Source organism: Aedes albopictus, chromosome 2, assembly GCF_035046485.1.
Source record: "Aedes albopictus strain Foshan chromosome 2, AalbF5, whole genome shotgun sequence".
NCBI classification, from domain to species: domain Eukaryota; kingdom Metazoa; phylum Arthropoda; class Insecta; order Diptera; family Culicidae; genus Aedes; species Aedes albopictus.
Window position 1 is genome coordinate 452,593,927 of NC_085137.1, and position 22,469 is coordinate 452,616,395.

Genomic DNA, 22,469 nt, shown 5'->3' on the forward strand with positions numbered 1-22,469 from the left:
TCCCGGCGTTTCCTTATATGGTTTCTCCTGAAGTTCCGTCAGTGACTCTTGCAGGAATTTCCTCAGGAACCTCTGTCTGCATGAGATCCTTCAGTGATGCCTCCAGCGATTCCGTCGAGGATTCTTCCTGAAGAATATTCAGGGATTATGCTAGAAGTCCTTTCAGGGATTCCTTGCCCAAAAATAATAGACCACCAATACTTGAAAACTGAAGATGTCTGTTAGTCCCCAGCAGTTAGCAATGTTCCTGTTAATACCTCTGTGATATTTCTCAGTATCTACCACGTTAAAGCAACCGTTACCGAAGAAACAGCTAGTATGTAAATACTTGTCAGTTTACCATCCACCGTAAACCACGACTGTAGGAAGTCGATGTCGGGGAGTCGGGTTGGGTTGGAGATGTTGATGTTGATGGCCAAGTAAACCGGACGCTCTGTTCCCAGACTCACATCATCACACCGACAAAACCCATATATCATTCCACAAAAGCATTCGCCCCGCGGTTTCCACCGACAAAGGCCAGTTAGGGCTATAGTGGGACTTATCTAAGCCCGCAACCAAACAAGACCCTTTTCGTTACGCCTGCAGCAGCAGCTGATAATTTTCCGTCTGCTGGGCATCATCAACCTCCATCGGCGGCTTTGGTCATAAACCGACCGACCCGGCAACGAACTGCCGACTGCCGCTGACTGGTCGGATCTCGTTTGTCCGCCGAAGAGTGCACCGAAGCGTGCACAGAATCTTCCGCCTGCAAGGAAACCCCGTCTCGAAAGGTCGTGTAAAAACGCGACTTGTCTCGTTTTTACTTGGCTCATCATCAACTGAGCGCGTCCGAGAGTCTGATGATGCCGCGTGGATGAAAAGCTAGGAAAAGTCATTTTTCATGTTCCTTAAGCCTTGGTTACTCCTACGCGTGGTGCCTTTCGAGCGTATGGTGGCAGTTCATGGCCTGTGCTCTACTTGTGGTGGATTTTACTTTTCTCTACCCTGAAGCTGGTTTTTGTTTTTGTTTCACAGCCACCACGGTTGTCAGGAGGCTTTATTCGACGATGAAAACTTATACCACGGGGAATGTGGGGTGGAATGACCATGGCAATGTGTTATTTTTAGAAAATTTAATCACTCATGATATTTTGATGCTCAACACATTATAATTCGACAACACATACAATTGAAATGCGCCGACCAACGATGAAAGCCATGTCTGAAGGATGTGTTCTACGAATGCCTGGACAAGACCTATGGAGAATGCCCAAAAGGCGACGTTAAGATTGTCATCGGTGACGCCAACGCGCAGGTGTCAGGACTTTTTCTGTCCAACCATCGGTACGGAGAGCCTTCACTGCGTCACTAATGCCAACGGCTTGAGATTAATCAACTTTTCTGCTGTCAGGAGGATGACCATTAGTAGCACCTAGTTTACACGAAAGAACCCGAAAGCATATCTGGAGACATACAAACGGCGAAGTTGTCAATCATATCGACAATGTGTTGGTAGATGGCCGTTACTTCTTGGACGTCTTTGATTTTAAAACTTTTAGGAGTCCCAATATTGACTCAAATCACTATCTCGTAGTTAGTCAGATTTGAACTCGGTTGTTAACCATGTCGGACTCTACGAACCGGCGATCGATACGTTTCCACATCCAGCGGTTTCATCAGACGGTGCGCTAGCTGACTGTCACCAGAAGCTGGACGAGCGTATAAGTGAGATCAAGAAGACGGTGTTGTGTCTTCCCAACGGGAGCGATAATCTCAACACTCTGTGGGAGTCTATCCACGGAGCGATGCGCACTGCTCAAAGACAACCAGAGGGTAATGGACGAGAAGAATGTTGCCACAAGCCGGATGCAGTTATCGAGGACCCGGCACAGTAGGAAGCTATATACAGGGTGGCCACCCAGTCGGGAATTTCGGGAAAACCGGGAAAAGCTCGGGAATTTGAAATCACCGGGAAAAAGTCGGGAAAACCTCGGGAATTGTTGATAACCACCAGGAATTTCTAACATAGACACTCGGACAACTTCAAAAATTTAAACAGTCTCCAGAAGCAAATGTACGAGATTCTTAGGGATATGCAATTAAAAACTGTTGAACTAAAGAAGATAATAGGAGAACGGGCGTAAAAACCATTCTTGGACATTAACATTTTGTCTTCGAGTAATGACAATTAAAGTGAATCATAGTGATGTTACCTAATATCACATTTTGAACAATTTCAAAGATATTTTAGAGAACTTTCTGATGAAAAGACTGGTTGAGACAAACATCAATATTTATAGATTCATATGACACTTCTGAATTTCAGGATGTACATTAGTATGGGACACGCTTGTATGGCAAAAATAAATCCTCGCTCCAGTCGACATTTTAGATCCCATTTAGGTCCCATATGAACTGTACAAAATTTCAGCGCAATCGGTGAAACTATAATTTAGCGCAAGCGGTTCAAAGTTTTCATAGGATTTACTATGGGAAAAGTTACACTTTCAGATGAAAAACCCCAGAGGTCGCCCCTTGTGTCCTTAATTCAAATTGATCAACGCTTCTTAAAGAAAAATCATTTATGAAACTTTCCTTCGAAGACCGCAAAACAATTGGATGCTTGTGAAAAAAGGTATTGATTTATTACCGATTAGTGATCCAACGAACGGCTTTTTGTTTTGTTTTATCAGCAGCACTGCTGCTGCCGTTGTTGCATGGGGTGGCGGGAGGCATCACCACCCCCAGGAACAGCAGCAGCCAAGGCAGCAGCTACAGTGCTGCTAATCAAACAAAACAAAAAGCCGTTTGTTGGATCACTAATCGGTAATAAAACAATAACTTTTTCCACAAGCATCATTGGAGGAGCCAGCTTTTTCTTTTTTCTTACTCACTCTCCTAAACATATACGAGAAAGAGCGGGATGAAAGAGGAGGCAAGCTGCCCCCTCTTCTATCTTTCTCTTTCTCGTGCATGTTTAGGAGAGTGAGTAAGAGAAAAGAAAATGCTGGCTCCGCCAATGACAAGCATGTACAGTTGTGTTCAAAATAATAGCAGTGGCTGATCAAAAATTAAAAAAGTAGAAAAAATCAAAACAAATGCAAAACTTTGGGATTATTTTTTTTGCCATTCTTTATTAAAACTTCTAACAAATTAGTACACATATTTTGTTTGAGCGAATTCATATATTTATTCTTTAAATTTAAAAAAACATACAAAAGTCGGTGTTCAAAAAAATAGCAGTATTCGAGCTCATTGTAATAAACATGATTGAAAATGATCATTTCTCATTAAAAGTTTTTGCGTCTTTTGTACTCGTTTTAGTACTTTGTAGCATAGCCTTTATTCTTGATAACAGCAGCACAGCGTTTCGGCATTGAGTCCACAAGCGCTTGACACCGTGAGACAGGAATTGAAACCCACGAAGTGCGAACTACACTCCATAGGTCGTTCGCATTTTTCGGGTTTGCTTCAGAAACAGCGTATTTCACATCTGCCCACAGGTTCTCAATTGGATTGAGATCGGGAGATTGTGCCGGCCACTCCATAACCTCAATTTTCTTCTCAGTGAACCATGCCTTTGCACGTTTACTCGTGTGCTTCGGGTCATTGTCTTGCTGAAACACCCATTTCAGCGGCATCTCTTCCTCGGCATACGGTAGCATAACTTCATTGAGTATTTTGATGTACCCATGCTGATACATGATTCCTGGTATCCGGTAAATCGGCCCCACACCATTGTAGGAGAAACAACCCCACACCATGATTTTCGCTCCACCATGCTTCACCGTCTTCACTGTATACTTTGGTTGGTATTCTGCGCAAGGTGGACGTCTTACATACAGACGACGACCTTTTGATCCAAACAACACTATTTTGGATTCATCAGTCCACAGAACATTTCGCCATTTTTCTTTTGGCCAATCGCCGTGTGACTTGGCAAACTTCAAACGATTTGAGACATGGCGTTTCGTCAACAATGGTACCTTCCGCGGGCTATGAGCGAGCAACTTAGCTTCAACCAATCGGCGCCTAACTGTAACCGCACTCACAGGTAGCTCCAGCTCTTCTTTGACTTTGTTTGACGTTATGGTTGGGTCCATTCGCACCAGTCGCGCAATCTTTCGGTCGATTCTTTGGGAAGTTTTCCGTTTCCGGCCGCGAGTTTCTGCTTTTGACCTCCATTTCAAGGCATTTCGAATCATTTTGGCTGAACATCCCACTGATTCCTGCACTTCTCTGTATGATTTTCCATCTTTTATTAGCATTTTGATCAAACTTCGCTGTTCCTCGGAACAATGCTTACCGCGACCCATTTTTCTGTAATGGATTTAAACCAAATTACTTATTTTTCTACTACTTCTTATTCGATTACTTACCAAACGAATATATGCTCAAACTTCCGCAAAAACACGAATGGCAACAAAATTTCCGAGATAACTTTTTCTACTGCTATTATTTTGATTGGCCAAAGATGGACGCACGAACAGGTTTGGCTAGATATGTAAACATAAAGAGAACAAACGACAACAAAAGTGGTATGCTTCGGATGGAAGATGGCACTACTACAAATACACATAATCAGATGGGGAGATGTGGAAGCAATACCATGAGAAATGTGTGAAACTGTCATGAGTGATACAGCACTGCTATTTTTTTGAACACAGCTGTAATTGTTCTGCGGTCTTCGAAGGAAAGTTTCATAAATGATTTTTCTTCAAGAAGCGTTGATCAATTTTAATCAAGGACACAAGGGGCGACCTCTGGGGTTTTTCATCTGAAAGTGTAACTTTTCCCATAGTAAATCCTATGAAAACTTTGAACCGCTTGCGCTAAAATATAGTTTCACTGATTGCGCTGAAATTTTGCACAGTTCATATGGGACCTAAATGGAATCAAAAAAGTCGACTGGAGCGAGAATTTGATGTATGTCCCATACTAATGTACATGTTCCAGAAAGCATCAAGCATCGTATTACATTTTATAAAACAAAAAAAATATATAACTTAATTCTAGAAAAAAGTCCTGGTACAATCTCTAAGAGAGTACTTGTGCATTTGAGCGAAAAGTCCTTGAGAAATTCGGGTAGGATGCAGATAAAATTTTTGATTAATTTCTTGAATGAATTGCTCCAAGAAATTCTTGATGAAATGTCAGAGGAAATTCAAATAAAAAAATGTGAAAATCTGGATGAGTAACTCTGCTGAAAACATTCTTACAATTTAAAAATAATGAGTGAAAAACATTTGGCAGAATATATGAAGGGATTTTTAGTATCTGGTGGCATTCCTAAGAACACGCCTAGTATATAAAAGTATTTCTAATATTTTGTTTAAAAAATTCTGTCGTTTTTCATGAAGTTCTTTGTTGTATTCTTTCGTTGAACTGATGAAAAAAAAAGTTCGACGAAAACCGGAGTCGTCGTGAAAATCCCTTTTTGGTGAAGCTTTAGCATAAATCCCCGGTGAAACTTCTGGTCCTGGAAATACTAGAGAATTTAGAAAATTCGTAGTTTCTAGTTAAACTTCCAATTGAAATTCTCGCGGGAGTTCCAATGAGTTTTCAAAAGCATTTGCAGCAATATAGTTGTATGATTTATGGAAGAATTCCCGAATAATTGATCTGCCTCTAAATTTTGATAAAAATACGTTCTCAAAAACGAGTCTTTCAGGAATTCCTGGATAAATACTGACATATCTAAAAATGTGAGACTTTCATATTGCAGTCGCTGATGAAATTACTCAATGCTAGACGATTACACAAGTTTACAAAATAAAACGAAAGTCGTGAACTTCTGTCAACGACCAAAATTGTTGAAGCACAATTTAGTGCTGATTTCGAAACCGACCTTCAAAAAATTTAAAGTAGAACAGTTTTTGAGGTTTAGCTCAATATCGAGTTTTGTAACTTTTCTAAATATGTAATTTACTAAAATTCAAATATATTGCGTTTTGTTCAACCAATTTTAAATCTTTTTCCATAAATTAAAAGCTGAATACAATACCATTCGATCATCTGAATACAGAATTTGCGTCAGGTTGATGAAATTCAAGATATTGGCGAGTTTTAGGGACGATCTTCTTAAATTTTAGCAAAATTCCCAAAAATTTTTGAAGAAATGTATTTTTTTCAATAAGAAAAAACCAACTGAAAAATTCTTTCTCGACGTTTATTTGACATATCATATGTAGGCGTGTTATAGTAAAAAATTCAGCTCAATCGGAGCACTGATTACGGAGAATGAGTTGTTTGAAGTGAGTGACTTTGCTTAAAAATAGAACAAAAATCGATTTCAAATCATCAACCTTGTATGGAAAGTCGAAAAAAAATCCGCTCTACTGTAATTTTTTTCCTTCACGTTTTCGAACTCAGGGCATGATTCTACACCAAAAATGATCATCAGCTTACCGAGTTCAAAAATGCTGTAAACTAGTGTTATCATACAAAATCTAAGATATCTTTAACCTCTGGAAATTCTCCTAAAATTTACGATTTCAGCCTAGCCTTTCTGCAGTAGCCATTTACGCTACCATGAAATACACTGATTTCACCATAAGATTTTCCTAAAAATTGTTTCCAAAATTCTTACATGAGTAATCTTTCCAGATATTCCGCCAGAAGTTCATCTAGATTCTAGAATGTTTATTCTGGGTATTCTATTTCCCAAAAGTACTTACCATGAATTTTTGGAAGAGACCTTGAATATTACTAAGAAATACACCTATTATTAGATTCGTACAACAAATCCTACAGTCATAGTGTATTCTCTAGGAATTTCGACCCCCTAATTTAATCCTCTTTATTTTTGTTTTCTTAAATAACTGCATAATTAGTACTAGATGTCATCTATAAATTTAAGGAATTTTTAATGAAGATGTCGTAACTTCAATGCCCATCATTGGATACGAGACAATCACATCAAACAACACATGACTTAGCTAAATATTTAGTAAATTAGTTATAAACTTATTTTCAGGGTCATATGAACATTATGTTAAATCCAAGGATTTGAAAATATTCAATATTATTTCTCTTAAATGTGTCTTAGTAGGCTACTTTTAATTTTCACTGTAAACCATTATATTTCAGAATCGGGAAAATTTTGAAAAAGCTACCGGGAAAACCGGGAAAAACTCGGGAATTTTATTTGCCGCTTTGAGTGGCCACCCTGTATATACATAGGGATGCAAGAGTAGCCGAAAAAAAAGAGCATGAGAAAATTGTAATTGCTCATGCGCATGAGAATATGGAACAGAATGATATGCGGAGGTTTTACGAAACCACGGAACTGTCAATGACGTACGTAGAAGTGGCTCAAGACTACGCGCAGCAGTTAGCAACAATCCTACCAACGTAAAAGCAGCTTGGCGCAGCTACACTTGAAGTTGGCTGGAGGGATATCCGATCCGCCATAGGTAGTACCTCGACTGCTGCACTAGGCTTCGTGACTCCGAATCACAGAAACGACAGGTACGACGGTGAATGTGAACAGTTGAAAAACGAGAATGTTGCAATACCGTACGAGGGCGAATGAAATACGTTATAGACAGGCGCGGAACAGGCAGAACACAGTCTTCCAAAGGAAGAAGCGCCAACAGGATGAACGAGATCGCGAAGTGATGGAAGAGCTGTACTGCACTAAGGACACACGGAAGTTCTACGAGAAGCTGAACCGCTCACGCACTTCAATAAGCACCTCAATAGCGAAGTTGCAAGCACCGCAGGTGGCGTGGTATCAGATCTACGAGCACGTGCGCAGGACGAAAGTTTTCCAGCCCCTAACCTCCAAGAGATTGAGGAGGAGGTTGACCGGATTAAAAACAACAAAGCCGCTGGAACAGATCAACTACCAAGCGAGCTTCTAAAATGCGGTGGAGAAGCACTGGTGAGTGCACTACACTGGGCCATTACCTAGATTTGGGAGGAGGAAGTATTACCGGAGGAATGGATGGAAGGTATCGTGTGTCCCATCTACAAAAACGGTAACAAGTTAGATTGCGTAAACTATCTCGCGATCACACTACTGACCGCTGGCTACAAGATACTCTCTCAAATTTTATGCCACCGTCTATCACCGATTGCAAGAGTTCGTGGGCTGGATTCACCAGATGCTCGCCATTCGCCAGGTGTTGCAGAAATGCCGTGAACACAACGTGCCCATTGCCCACACATCACTTGTTTATCGATTTTAGATCGGCGTATAATACAATCGGTCGAGACCAGCTATTGCAGATTATGCACGAATGCGGATTTCCGGATAACCTTTCGTACTTGCTGTTCAACATTGCTCTAGAGGGTGTAATAAGGAGAGTGGAAATATTATCACTCATTCACGTTCAGCTGCTTGGTTTCGCAGATGATATTGATATCATTGCTCGCAAATTTGGTACGATGGCGGAAACGTACATCCGACTAAAGAATGAAGCAAGGCGAAACGGATTAGTCATGTCGGAGACAAAGGGATAGAAAAGGGCTCCAGAGAGGAATCACCGCGCCCGCCTCCCCGAATTTCAACCGACGGTGATGAAATCAAGGCGGTTGAAGAATTCGTGTACTTGGGCTCACTGGTGCCCGCCGACAACGACACCAGCAGAGAAATTCAGAGGCGCATTGTGACAGGAAATCCAGTTTACTTTGGACGCTGCAGAACTCTACGATAGAACAAAACTTGCCGTCATACGAAGTTAAATATCTACAAAACGCTGATTAGACCGGTAGCCCTCTATGGGCACGCGCCCTTGGAGTTTTTGAACGGAAGGTTTTGCGAACCATCTACGGTGGAGTGCAGATGGAAGACGGGATTTGGAGAACGTGAATGAACTACGAACTGCATCAGCTGCTGAGAGAACCAACCATCGTCTTCACCGTGAAAATCGGAATGCTGGTCTGGGCTGGTAACGTTATCAGGATGTCAGATAGCGACCCGACTAAAATGGTTCTCGAGAGTCATCTGACCGGTACAAGAAGATGTGGTGCACAGCGAGCTAGGTGGGTCGATCAAGTGGAGGACGTTTTGCGGACCTTTCGCAGAGTACGGAATTGGAGACACACAGCCATGGACCGAGTAGAATGGAGATGACTTCTACGTACACAGCAGCAGGCGCAAGAGAGTATGGAAGAGAATGATGTGCGGAGGTTTTACGAAACTGTCAAAGGCGTATGTAGAAAAACAGCGCCTTCTCCCGTCATATGCAACGACCGTGATGGAAACTTGCTGACAGACAAAACAATGGAGACTGCCAGGTGGAGAGAGCGTTTCGAGGATTTTTTGAACGATGAGAACGGAAGAGCGGCAGACAGAATCCAAAACGAAGATAACGGACACGCTGTGGAACCTTCAACGCTAGACGAGGTAAAGACAGCCCCTAGAGGGCTGAAGAACAACAAGGCTGCTGGAGAGGACAAACTCTCGATCGAGCTTCTCAAGCACGGTAGTGAACAGCTGTATCAACTCTTAAACCTTATTGCATTGAAGATATGGGAAGAGGAAGAACTGCCGGCTAGTTGGTTGGATGATCTCATCTGCCCTCTATACAAAAAAGCATCGACTGTAGTGCGCGAAATATAGAAGAATATCACTTTTCAATTCAGCTTGCGAAATTCTGTCCGGAATTTTGTTTTACAGCCTAAGACCGATTGAGGAATCCTTCATCGGCGAATATCAGGCGGGTTTTCATGAAAGCCGATCAACGGCGATTCAGTGAAGAGAAACGAGTTATGGCAGATTGTGATCGGTTATGATTTTCTGGCGAAGCTAGTTAGACTGATTCGTGCGACGAAATCATGGTACGGGTTACAGATGAAGTTTCGTCATTATTCGTAACCACAGACGGACTAGAGCAGCGCGATGCTCTTTCGAACTTACTGTTCAACATAGCACTAGAAGGAGCGATGAGGAGAGTGGGTGTTCATAGGAGCAGAACCATAGTCACGTCGCTAATGCTCCTTGGTTTCGCGAACGATATCGACATCATGAGGATCAAACGTTGGGTCGTGGATAAGGCGTTCTTGCCTGCGAGAATTGGACTACTGATTAACACCAGAAAGAACAAGTATGGCAGTGGTGACAAAGGCAGTGAAAAGTTTGATATTGTGGACGAATTTGTTTATTTTGGTACTCTAGTGACGTGCAATAATGATGTTGAGCAAACGGGTTGCGGCTGCGAATCGGGCTTTTTTCGGTCTGCGAAACCAGCTGAAGTCCCGTAGGCTGCAAACGAAAGACACAACTCGCGTTGTACAAGTCTCTGATTCTCGTGGTCGCTTTGCACGGCCATGAATCGTAGACTTTGAGAGAAGTTGATCGGAGAGCCTTTGGAATCTTCGAACGCAAAGAGCTGCGAACGATATTTGGCGGTACACTGGAGGACAGCATCTAGTGGCATCGCATGAACTACGAATTGTGCCAAGTAGGTGTATATGGAAGGGATGGATATAGTGAAGCGAATAAAACACGGCAGGCTGTGGTCGACTGGGCACGAAGCTCGTATGCCGGAGGAAGGACACGCTTAAACCATATTCAGCAGAGAACTACGAAGCTGGTCGGTCGCGCACACGTTGGCTTTTTGCAGTTGAGAAGGAGAATTTCTTGGTTTTTCAGTCCGATTGTCAGATCAAAAACACCTTATGTTCTTTTACTCCAACGTTTCGATACGCCACACACACCAAACAAACGCACAGACACAGACAACCTGCACATAGTTTACGCTGCTTTACTCCACACGATAAAAAAACATACAGACGACGAAAATGAAAAATCAAAACAGAACGAAGTTTAAAATCATCAACCGTTATTTTGAAAACGTAGACATACAGTAGCGAAAGAGGTCCGATCACTAGTGATTGAGGTTACAGTTTTACGGATAAAAACGGACGGGAAAGTAAGTAAAACTTGACAAAACTACGTTAAAAAGACTGACAGTTAATTATTTGTAGCTAGAATATCGAATGACGGTTGAAAGATTGAAAAATCTACATGACGAAAAAACGACCAAAAACTCGGTAATGTGTTAATTGTTTGTTAAGTGTCTTGTTGTAAAACGAAAATAATTGTAATGTTTCGAATAAATACAGATTCCTTGATAAAGATCCGATAAGGATCGAAACGTCGGAGTAAGAGAACATAAGGTGTTTTGATCTCACAATCGGACTGAAAAGCCAAGAAATTCTTCAAAGAATACACCAAGAACGTTGAGAAGGACCTCAGGGCTCTAAACGTTCAGGGCGACTGGAAACGATTGGATCTGGTCCGAGACCAGATGGATCCCATCGTCAACATGATGTAGGCTTTATAGTGATCCAGAAGGCAGATGTATCGAATTAGGGTTCGTTCTTTTATTACGTTAAGAATTTAATTTTAAATTAAGGGTCTGTTTCAATTGCAGAATTAAAATTAATTTTCACTTAAACTTGACAGTTCGGTAATTATTTCCATAAGAGAACTGTCAAGTTTAAGTGTCGAACTATCAAATTCAAGTAAAAATTATTATTAATTCGTCAAATGGAACAGACCCTAAGTGTGTAATGAACGAAACGTTATGGGGAGGTTTTATGAAACTGCGCCACTGCTCCAGGGAGGTACATTAAGGGTGAGCAAATGCGTGGTCCGGCGCGCTGCCGACGCTCGGTGAATTTTCCCGTTGCTCGGTGAACTTTTGAAATTTCTTATGGAAAACTGTTCATTACTGTTCATGATTGAAATTTTTTATGGAAACTTTTTGCACCATAAAACACAAAATTCCTCCAAAAGTGAAAATAAAGCAGGAAATCATGAGGCAATGACTAACAGGCATCCACCTGATGCGATCTGGTAGCAAATATCAACGGTATTTGCTACTTTTCTGTGATGTTTCAAGATTTGAAAAAATACCAAGTACAGCTGATTGGATCTGCCATAAGCAATTTCGGCTCAGCTTCGGGTCTTTTCGGGTGAAGCTAACGAAAAATAACTCACGCATACCTGACCAAACACGTCTGTCTTGGTACCCTTAATAAACTACTCTGCCACTGCTCGCCATACGGAATTGCCGGGAAAGAAGTATGACACTATGACAGATTAAACTATGCTGACATCCAGAAACCGGGGTAACCTTTTGATTCGACTAGCTGGTCACCCTATAGAGCCTTGTCGAACGGCATTTGACAATCAGTAGTGTTGATGAATCCAGATAAAATCAGTGGAAGGAAGTAACATTGCATCCTGTGGAGCATTTGGGCACAGCCTCACCCCCCCCCCCCCTACACGGCTATCCGATTCATCATTGCCAGCAGCGATATGACACACTTATCCAGCACGTCCTTGCAAATAGCGAAGCGGTAACCAGCCAACCAAAAACGACGTTTATTAGACAGTGAGTGATGGTTTGTCTCTAGTCAGTCGGTCACCACCGTGCGGCTTTGCTGACATCGCTGGCTGAATGAGCACCAGGCCCGCCGCCACCATCGTCTGTCCCGGAAGCCGTCAAATTGAATCATTTGGGATTCTAATGGCGCAAGGCCCCCCAAAAATAGCTCGGATTTCCTTTCTGGGACGGGGTCGGTCATGTGAGTGGGAGAGAAATGCGTGCCACTTGGAATGGACTTTTTTATGATTGACGAAATAACACCGCACCGGGGTTGTTATCGTCCTTTGAAGCGGCGTGTAGTTCAGTTTTACCGTTGTCGATTACGCGATCGATGATTGCGAGTGGAATTGCGGAATGAAAAAAAAAGTTGAATTCCAGGAATGCTCGCGTAGGCGCGACAAAGTTTCGTCGTAAATTGTGAAAATTAACGAAGAATTACGACTTGTTTTATGACATTTTGCATGTCAGGAATCGAGGCGTGAAATTTTAGTTGTTTACCTGAATTCGATGCGATAAAACTTATGTTTGCTTTGTGGAGAAGCATTTCGTTTATATTACGTGGGCAAAACTTTATGATTTAAGGTACAAAAAATTTAATAAGAGACATTCAGGTAGAAATGATTTGATTGCGATAGTTCAATTTTAATTATTCTTGCGATAGTTCAATTTAAATTATTCTTGGCTCATTTCAAAGATAATCAACTAAATTTACGTTTGATGTCTTCAACTTAACGTACTTAACGATTTTTGTATATAACAATGTTATGTAAAGTTAGCACATTTTACCACGCTTCAAAAAATGAGGCAACTTTACGTTAAGTTTTAGTATGTAAATTTCAACAAATATGTGTGGTTCAATGTCTATGCAGTAAGTATCATTCATTTTGTTTCAAATAAGCCAAGAAGAATTAAAATTGAATGAAAGATGACAAAGATATCAACAAATCACTTTTCCATGTTTTACGATAGTGACCCCAAACTTTTGGCCGATACAGCATTTTGAGGGGTGACCCCAAACTTTTGGTCGATGACATCAAGGATTAATTTACTTAATAACTTTTTTTCTAGATTTTTTAGCTAAGTTCTGTAAAAAGCAGTTGAAAGCTAATATAAAATGGGTCATATTACCGCTCTCATCTTAAAATTTGGTCGACCCAACTTCCAGCGACACTGCCGTAAGTTTATATTCATTTTTTAGAAAATTTGGCAACTTTGGGTTAAGTTTACATACAAAATTTTTTGAAAAAGGTTCTTTTAAATCATGTTCAAAGTTTCTTTGACTTATTATCTTTTGAATGAAACCTAGGGTTTTGAAATCGGACGCAAATTGGCGGAGATATGGGCCTAAAAAAATGACATGTTTTTGAGGGGGTGACCCCAAACTTTTGAACGGGAGTGTATTTATGAACGGCATCTGCACTGTCTGACTTAGACATTTTCTCACCTCTGGAAAACAATTCCAACGAACAACATGCCCTAGGGATTCTTCAACCTGTCCAATTATAGCAACGTCAGTCGAAATTAGCATCAACACAAAGCATCAGTCATTTCAACGCACATCGTCAACTCAGGGTTATGGATGGCTTCTCCGAGCTATTCTCTCGGAGCTAGTCCCGGGAGAAAATTCCACCTCAATCCTACCGAAGCACGTCCTCCATTCAGATTTTTCAATGAATATAAAATTATTCCCCGGACGGGCGGTGGTGGATGGATGCGCTTGTGCTGTGCTTTGAATTGCGTGGCCCCGTCAAAGTCGTTTACAGTTAGCATCGTTCATCGTCTGTGCATTGTCCCTGGTGGATCGGATTGACGGCAACGTTGACGAGTTGATGCAACGTGATGAGAAACTTCCCTGCACTGTGTAGGATGAGGCCACTCACTATCCTAGTGATATATTGTCCATAATAAGGATTTCTAGAAATTGTAGATACAGTGGTAGACATAAGTTTGATCTAATCTACTTACTTCCTTTCAGTTCTGACCACCCACGGTGGTGCAAAGAGCCGAATTGAAAGATCTCCATCCTGAGCGATAGCCCGCCATTGCCGTGACCTGTGGCCAGAGTAAATTCCTGTTGACTTGCTTGATCTCGTTGTTTAGGTTGTGCCGCCATGAGCCTCTGGGTCTGCCTCTGCTGCGTTGTCCTGCTTGGTTCCAATCTAACGCTTGCTTGCAAATTTCGTTTCCGCCCCTGCGTAGAGTGTGGCCGACCCAACCCGGGAGCTTCTTGACAGCTGCCGAACAATGTCAGCGTACCTAAAAATTTTGGTCCGGGTGGTACTGTCAGATTCAAAGCGGCAAGCGCTACTTTTGAAAAGAACGAAAACCGACAATAACAAACCGAACAAAAAATATTAAAACATTAAACAGAAACCTTTATTTGTTGTTTCCGCATTTTTTGTGGTAGATACATGCAAATTAAGTGCGGCATAATGAATTTGTTTACTAGAAGCGAAAATTATATCTATAAAACAAGTAAAGGCAAAGTAATCGGCTTTCATAAAATTAATAAGAAACTCATGTTTTCTTCTAGTGCGGTTATTAAACACCAGCAAGTAATAAATTAGGTAACTTATGCTAACATTTTACAGCTACATATCTGATGGCCAAGTGGAAGTTAAAAACAATCATTTGCAGATGTTTTTTTTTTCGAGTTTGATCTTGGTTTGGTCTAGCATGCGCAGTCATCAATTAATAAGGAAGACCGTTTAAACATGTACTTTTATTACATTTCTTACGACAACAAAAAGAAAAAATCAAAATAATTTCAATTTAATGAACATCAGTTTTTGCGCTTCTGTTGAATACGTCCTTTTGATACGAAACGCTAGCCTCTTGTTGGCTCCACTCACCACGAAACAAAAATATGTTTTCGCATGGACAAAAATTGTAGCGTCAGTGAAGGATGGACCCGTTGTTTACGAACAATAGCGACATCTGCTATTTGCAAGTAGGTACGCGAAACTGAGCTCATCTGTCAAGTTACGGGGGGGTTGGGCCGACCCAACTCTACTTTCGCTCCCGAATTTCTGTCGCTATTGGCTTTTGATGACATCGACGATGGAGATCCAATTGTAAGGCCACCATGCACGAATTATATACTGCAGGCATCTATTGATGAAGACCTGCAGCCGTTGAGTGTTCTCAGCTGATACACACCAGGTTTCACTGGCGTATAGCAGCACAGATGTCACGTTCGAGCTGAAAATTCGGATTTTGGTGCGTCAAGTAATCTGGTTGTTTTACCATACGTTTCTTAAACTCGCAAAAGCAGCCCTCACCTACTTGATCCGGGCACCTATGTCGATCTTGGTGCCGCCATAGGCCGCCATTTGGCTACCAAGATATTGGAAGCTTTCAACATTCTCCACTGATTGCCCAGCTACCGTAAAGCTGGAAGGGTTGACCGTGTTTACATCCAACGATTTGGTCTTGTTGACGTTGATAGTAAGACCTGCCGCTGAGGAGCGATTGGTAAGATCATCGAGCTTGTTCTGCATATCAGAGTGCCGTTGAGCTAAGAGCGTAGCGTCATTAGTCAGTTCGAAGTCATCTAGGTGCTCCATGGTAACGAGGTGCTACAGCAACTCACGGCTCGGTTCACGATCAATCGCATCTTACCAGGATCTCGTCGATTATGATGAGAACAGTAGCGATTATAGTATACATCCAGCCACGACCTGGATGGGATCGGATAAGACACCGTTGTGTACTACTCTGAACGAAAATGCCTCGTACTGAGCTTGAATGAGGCCAATGATTTTTCTTTTTTCTTTTTCAAGGACACCCTTGTGCCTGAGGGCTCCACACATGTTTCCGTGATTGAGACGGTCGAAAGCTTTTTCGTAATCAATGAACAACAGGTAAAGAGACTCTTGGAATTCAATGATTTGCCCCAGGATGATACGGTGCGTGACAATATGGTCCACACAGGATCGTCCGCCACGGAATCCTGCTTGCTGCCGTCGAAGAATTGCGTCAATCTTCTCCTGTATCCGGTTAAGGATCACTTTGCAGAGGTCTTTGAGAACGATACACAGTAACATGATGCCCCGCCAATTATCGCATACAGTTAGATCACCCTTTTTGGGTACCTTTACTAAGACGCCTTGCATCCAAATGGCCGGGAATGGCGCGGTTTCCCATATGTTGTGGAATAATTGATGCAGTAGTTGTGCGGATACTACGAAGTCAGCTTTGAGCATCTCAGCTGATATGCGATCGACTCCTGGGGCCCTGTTCGATTTCATGCTACGGATGGCTGTTTCTATCTCCTGCACTGATGGAACTTCGGTTTTGACACGGGTAAGGCGTCGAACCCTTGGCGGATCATGCTGAGGTGTTGATGGCGTGACCGACACTTGAAAAAGGTTTCCAAAGTGCTCGAACCAGCGTTTCAACTGGTCAGCCGGGTCGGTCAGTAACTGCCCAGGCGTGTCTTTCACGGGCATCGTAGCATTCATCTTAGTCCCACTAAGGTGACGTGAAACATCGTAGAGGAGACGAATGTCGCCGGTGTTTGCGGCTTTCTCGCCTTCGTCGGCTAGGGAGTCTGCACACGCTCTTTTGTCCCGTCTACATGAGCATTTCACTTCCTTCTCGAGAGCCGAATAGCGCTGACGAGCTACTGCTTTGGCTCCTCGTGTTTTTTCGCTCGCTCTATCGCGGCTTTGGCGTTCCTTTGCTCCTCTATCTTCCTCCAGGTATCATCTGTGATCCACTACTTTCTCCGTTTGCGTAGCTCACCCAAAATATTCTCGCCGGTGGCGATGAAGGCGATCTTGATGGCGTTCCATTGATCTTCTACGCTTCCACCTGCTGTAATATCCGCGGCACGGTTCTCTAGCTCCTCGACGAAGAACCTTCTCACCGCAGCGTCTTCCAGTCGGCGTGTTTTGAACCGGCGTCTGATTTTCTCCTCATGTCGCTGGATCCTGGCAATGCGCAGTCGGATCTCGCCGATTAGGAGATGATGTTCGAACACACTGTCGGCGCTACTTTTGTTCCGCACATCAAGAAGGCTCCGTCTCCATTTTCGGCTGATGCTGATGTGGTCGATTTGATTTTCCGTGACGCCATCACGGGAAACCCATGTCACTTTGTGCACTGGTCGATGAGGAGCGATCCCCCAATCACCATGCCATTGTTGCCACAAAACTCTGCAAACAGCTCTCTGTTTTCGCTCATTTCTCTGAGACCATGATGGCGTCCCATGACGTGCTCATAGTCCGAGTTGTCGGAACCAACCTTCGCGTTGAAGTCGCCCATGAGGATCTTGATATCACTTTTCGGAATCTTGTCTACGACAGCATTCAGTTGACTGTAAAAGTTCTCTTTGTCTTGCAATTCGGCAGCATCGGTTGGGGCGTAACATTGGATCATGGTAAGGTTTCGAACCCGTGTTCTGAATCTGGCTACAATTATCCTCTCATTAATAGGTTCCCACTTTATGAGTGCAGCGTGGGCGTAAGCGCTGAGCAGGAAACCAACTCCACGGTGGCGAGGAGCGTGTTCACCTCGTAGGCCAGAGTATAGCAGAATTTGACCCGACGCCAATCTGTGTTCTCCAAAGTTCGGCCTTCGGACTACGGACTTCGCTCAGTCCTAGGATCTCAAGCTTCATACTGCATGCCTCATTGGCTAGTTGTGCCAGTTTACCCTGCTGGGCTAGGGTTAATACATTCTAAGTTCCAATTCTTGTTCGCTGTTTCGCGCTAAAAGTCGTTGCCGTTGAATCAGTTCGTAATCTTTCATTTTCGGTTTCAGTAACGGTTTTTTGGTTTTCGGAAACAGTAGGTTGTTGGCCTAAGGTCTCCTATCCACCGTGGTGGGGCTGCCCGCTGCCACCTTCCGGTATAGCTTCCGGTCATACTCAGCTGCTTGAGCCGCACCTCCTTGGTGAAAATACGCTCAGGACGTATCACCTCAATCTAGCTGAAGTCAGAAAGAAAACAGTGCCCAGGCTGCACTTCCAGCTAAGCGCACAACTCTTAGCTGGCGGTCTTTGTCATCGCTTGACCCGTGGAAGCATGAGGTAGGAACTTGTGAGGACCAGAGCTATGTTGGACGCTCCTTGTCGACTCACTATTTTGCAACCCCCAATCATTCATTTGGTATTGTCAATTCAATTTGACTATTGCAGAGGCAATAGACACACTATTGCGTTTTGATGAGCTCGTTCTAAGCTAATTTAGATTCCAGTGAAAACAACCAAGTTTGAACTCTAACAATTTACCACTTACTTGGAAAAGCTGAAATTAGTTACAAGACGGCTAGAAGTTTAAAGCCTGTCTAGTGCAGGGGGATGACGAAGGGCCAAAATCATCTACCCAGCATTCAATTCAACATGGCGTACAATGTTTTGTTTTGATTGTGTAATTCATGGAAAAAAAATGCGCTGGAAACATCGACGCTGCTTCGCTGCTACACATAATATCGTGCAAAGTGATAAAGAAAGAGAAACAATCATCAAAACCAACGATTTCGTTTAAAATGTGTAATTTCTGAAATAAGCACTAGCAACACACGAGACACACACCCGAAAATCAGGAGCAAGTTAGGGTAAACCGACCAGAAAGTGGGTACCAAAACACGCCGTACCAAAAATGATGATGGGTGGAGCGGCGATGTACCGAGTTTGACAGCCGTGTCACCCCACTGGTCTAGTGCACATTATAACCCTATACGATAGCACGATACCTGATGAGTATGTTTGTGCCTTTACGTTTGCTCGGCAATTTGAACCTCACATCATGTGTTGCCTATTCTCTTGGCTGATTGCAAAGTTCATACCGTTCCGCTTAACCCATACTCCACAAATATATTCATCCCTTGGTTCCTAAGGGTCCATTTCCATCAGCAACGTCATCATCATTAGACACGCATCGATTCCACCCGACGACGTCGACGTCGGCAGGCCAAGGATGTCTATTTACTCCGCGCCACCGTAGTCGATGTGGAGCGAACTAGTCCAAACTACTGTTGGCGGCGCAGTTCTGCTCCCTCAGTAGTGTGTTAGTTTGGAATTGAATTCTACACGCCTGGTTAGGTCCATGGCACGGAGTGCCTGCCTCGTGCCTGTGTGCAACAGCATCAGCATCATCTCATGGAACTCCATCTCTTCATCGTCCTCATCAACCAGTAGGTAGTGCAACGGTGCAACACTAGAAGTGGAGCCAGCTGCAATTTGCCGTTTTTGGAGTCCATCATCGCAGTTGGCAGTCAGTGAGCCGTACCTACTGGGAAGCTTAAATTTCATTTTCACCCGTCTATCATGACTGCGGTGCGGATGTTACGCTGCGCTTCTCGGTGAAAAACTTTCATTTCACGGACTTATTTCCAGGCTATTCGTTAACAGTGATCCTAGTTTGTGAAGTGAACCATAGACAAACAGAAATGCGAAGCTATGCTTTCATTTTTTAAAAAGAGGATGTAAATTTCATACGAGGTGTACCCTGAAATAAAAATAAGTAGCATGTGCTGTATACATATTATGGATCTACTCAAAACTGAACATACATCCAAGCTCATAATTTCTGAAATCCTCGAACTATCGTAACGCTTTATGGATGGGTCCTTGAATCACTAAACTGGACACAATGGGCTCGATACCCGCTTCGGTCAAGGATCTTTGATGGTTGAAGATTTTCTCGATTTCCTGAGCATAATGCATCATTGAATTGCAGTGGCAGGCCAAGTTCCGGTGCCAACGTTGAGATAGAAAAGGGGAAGAAGAATTAGAGCTTCTGATTCCTACATACCTCATAAGTTGAAATTGAAACGTCCATCATGCTCATCACCCGTGTTTTTGTTTTAAGTTTCGATCATTTCGTTGTGGAAAGGCATCAAGAGTTTCGCGAATGTGGGTGGAGCTCTGCTAAGGATACTGACGTCGGCAAAAGGGTATGTATCCGCATCCTCGTCAGCTAACTTGTTTGCAAAGCTGTTCACCTCACTGACTGTGTTGTTGAAGTGTTCACAGCAATACTTGCTAGTTCAAAAGTTGTGTTTGTACTCTTTCCTAGTTTTAGAACAAGACTTAGTCATCCCCATATAATAGTGGTACAATAGTGCTCTGAGACTCGCTTCTGGTAATAATTGAAACATCTCTTCCGTGTACATAATAGCGTCACTGAGCTGAATGCTGTCATCAACCAAGATCATCAACGGCAAAAATAAGTTTTACCTTGCATGTTTTACTTTCTTTTCAGTTTGGCTCGTCCCTAATGATTCGAACTAAGTGAACCGTGAAGAATAAGAAAGGCTTCGATCGAAAAAAAACGTGCCTGATTCGTTATGGAACGATGAGAAAAGGATTGTTTTTTAATCAGAATATACCTATTGACTATTTTAACCCGGTGGCCAGTTACACAATTTATGTGACATATTACTAATGCATACTTTTTAATACATAAGTTATTGAAAGATTATTGGTAGTTGTGTTTATTTGAAAGAAATTCCAGAGATTGTATGCCTACATTTTATAACTTTATTTGACAAGTATAAAATACAGTACTGACCCGATTAGACCCGTTTTTTTATTTCGTCATTAGGGTGATCAATATTCAGATTGGGTGGTCCTAAAGTCAAGGTTGTTGAAATCTAAAAAATTTCAAATAATCATAACTTTTGAACAAGTTAACCAATTTTAAACTTCATTTTTTGAAAGCTATTGAATTCTAGTTTTTTAGGAAAAATGCGTTGAATGGGCCAAATTGTGTTTTTGTGCAAAACATATGCTGGTTTTATATTTTTATCAGAAAATTCAGGAATTTTGGCGTACCATATCAAAAAATCAGAGTTGTATGTTTTATAGTTTTTGAGATATGAGTTATTGAACATCGAGAGTCATATATTTTGATACTGGCTGCTCTAAAACTGCCTGATCTTATAAATCTTCATAAAACTATGCCTTATATTGCTTTTTTGAGTCCATACATGTATAAGGATTCAAAATATAATCAAATTTAAAAAAAAAATGTCTTCTTTGGGAACATTTGGTCTTTTATTTTCATAAAATCATATCTCAAAAACTAAAAAACATACATCTCTGATTTTAGAAAATTCAACCGAAAATCTCAACGAATTCCACCAGTAATTTCAGGAGTTCTGATCGAAACTTCAGTAGAATTTACAAGAGAAATTCTTATAGGCATCCACGTCGAATTCCTGTATTAGTACCACTGCCAATTCCCGCAGGAGTCACATCCTCTAGTTAGTAGTTCCATCGAGAATTCCTCTAGAAGTTCCAACGAAAATTCTTCTAGGAGTTCCACCTGAAATCCCTCTACAGGTTGCCCCGTAAATTCTCTCGCCAGTAATTTCTTTAAACTGCGAATTGTTTCTGAAGTTACAAAGGGAATGCCTCAAGAAGTTTCTCAGGAAAGTCCTCTAGGAGTTCCGTTATGAATTCTTTTAGGAGTTCCAAATAGACTTTCTCCAGGAGTTCCACTAAATGTTTTTTTACTTCCACCAATTATTTCTCTAGTAAATCCACTGGGAGTTCCTCTAGGAGTTGCTTCGGGAATTCCTGTCAGTTTTATTGGGAATTCTGCTCAAAGTTTCAACGGAAGTTCTTCCAGTTACACCGGAAGTTTCACTCGAAGATCCTCTGTAAATACTTGAAGGGCATCCTCCGCTAATATCTAGAAATTGTAGTAGTTGAACCACCGTGAATCCGTCCAGCAAATCTACCGTGAATTCCTCCAGTATATTCACTGGAACTCCTCTAAGACTTCCACCAGAGATTCCCTTAGGAGTTACAGCAAGAATCCCTCTAGGAATTCCACTGGGGATTCGTCTAGGAGTTCCAAAGAGAATTTCTCTAGGAGTTGCATCGATTATTTATCGAAATTTCATCGGAAAGTCCAGCAAGAATTCTTGTGGGAATTCTGCTTGAAATTCCACCGAAAATGTCTTCAGAAATCGTTCCAAAAAGTTCCAAAAACTATTTCTCCAAGAATTCCACCGCAAATTTCCTGTAGAAGATAAAATTCTGCCAGGAATGCCTTTGAAAGTTTATCTCACTGGGAATTCTTTTCGACGTTCTAATGTATAATCATGTAGGAGTTCCACTAGAAATTCCTTGCACGAGTACCGCCAAGAATACTTATGGGAATTTATTTTCAAAATACCATTGTATGA

The 22,469-nt window shown here is 42.1% G+C and overlaps 2 protein-coding genes across 9 annotated transcripts in view; one reads left to right on the plus strand and one right to left on the minus strand.

Annotated features, from left to right (window-relative positions):
* LOC109398320 (synaptobrevin) overlaps positions 1–20,755 on the plus strand; it is a 58,890-nt gene extending 38,135 nt beyond the window's left edge. For both annotated transcript variants that reach the window (XM_019670674.3, XM_019670692.3), the window contains exon 4: positions 20,537–20,755. In XM_019670674.3, the coding sequence (XP_019526219.1) occupies positions 20,537–20,565 (29 nt within the window). In that variant the 3' untranslated portion in view covers positions 20,566–20,755. The remainder of the gene's footprint in view (positions 1–20,536) is intronic.
* LOC109419701 (chondroitin sulfate N-acetylgalactosaminyltransferase 1) overlaps positions 1–22,469 on the minus strand; it is a 159,777-nt gene that overhangs the window by 43,364 nt on the left and 93,944 nt on the right. Inside the window, exon 1 of one of the 7 annotated variants that reach the window (XM_062853897.1) lies at positions 14,292–20,492. The exons of the other annotated variants lie outside the window; for them this stretch is intronic. The gene's annotated coding sequence lies outside the window, so the exon portion shown is untranslated. Of the gene's footprint in view, positions 1–14,291; positions 20,493–22,469 lie in introns of those variants that run through there. 7 annotated transcript variants of the gene reach the window in all.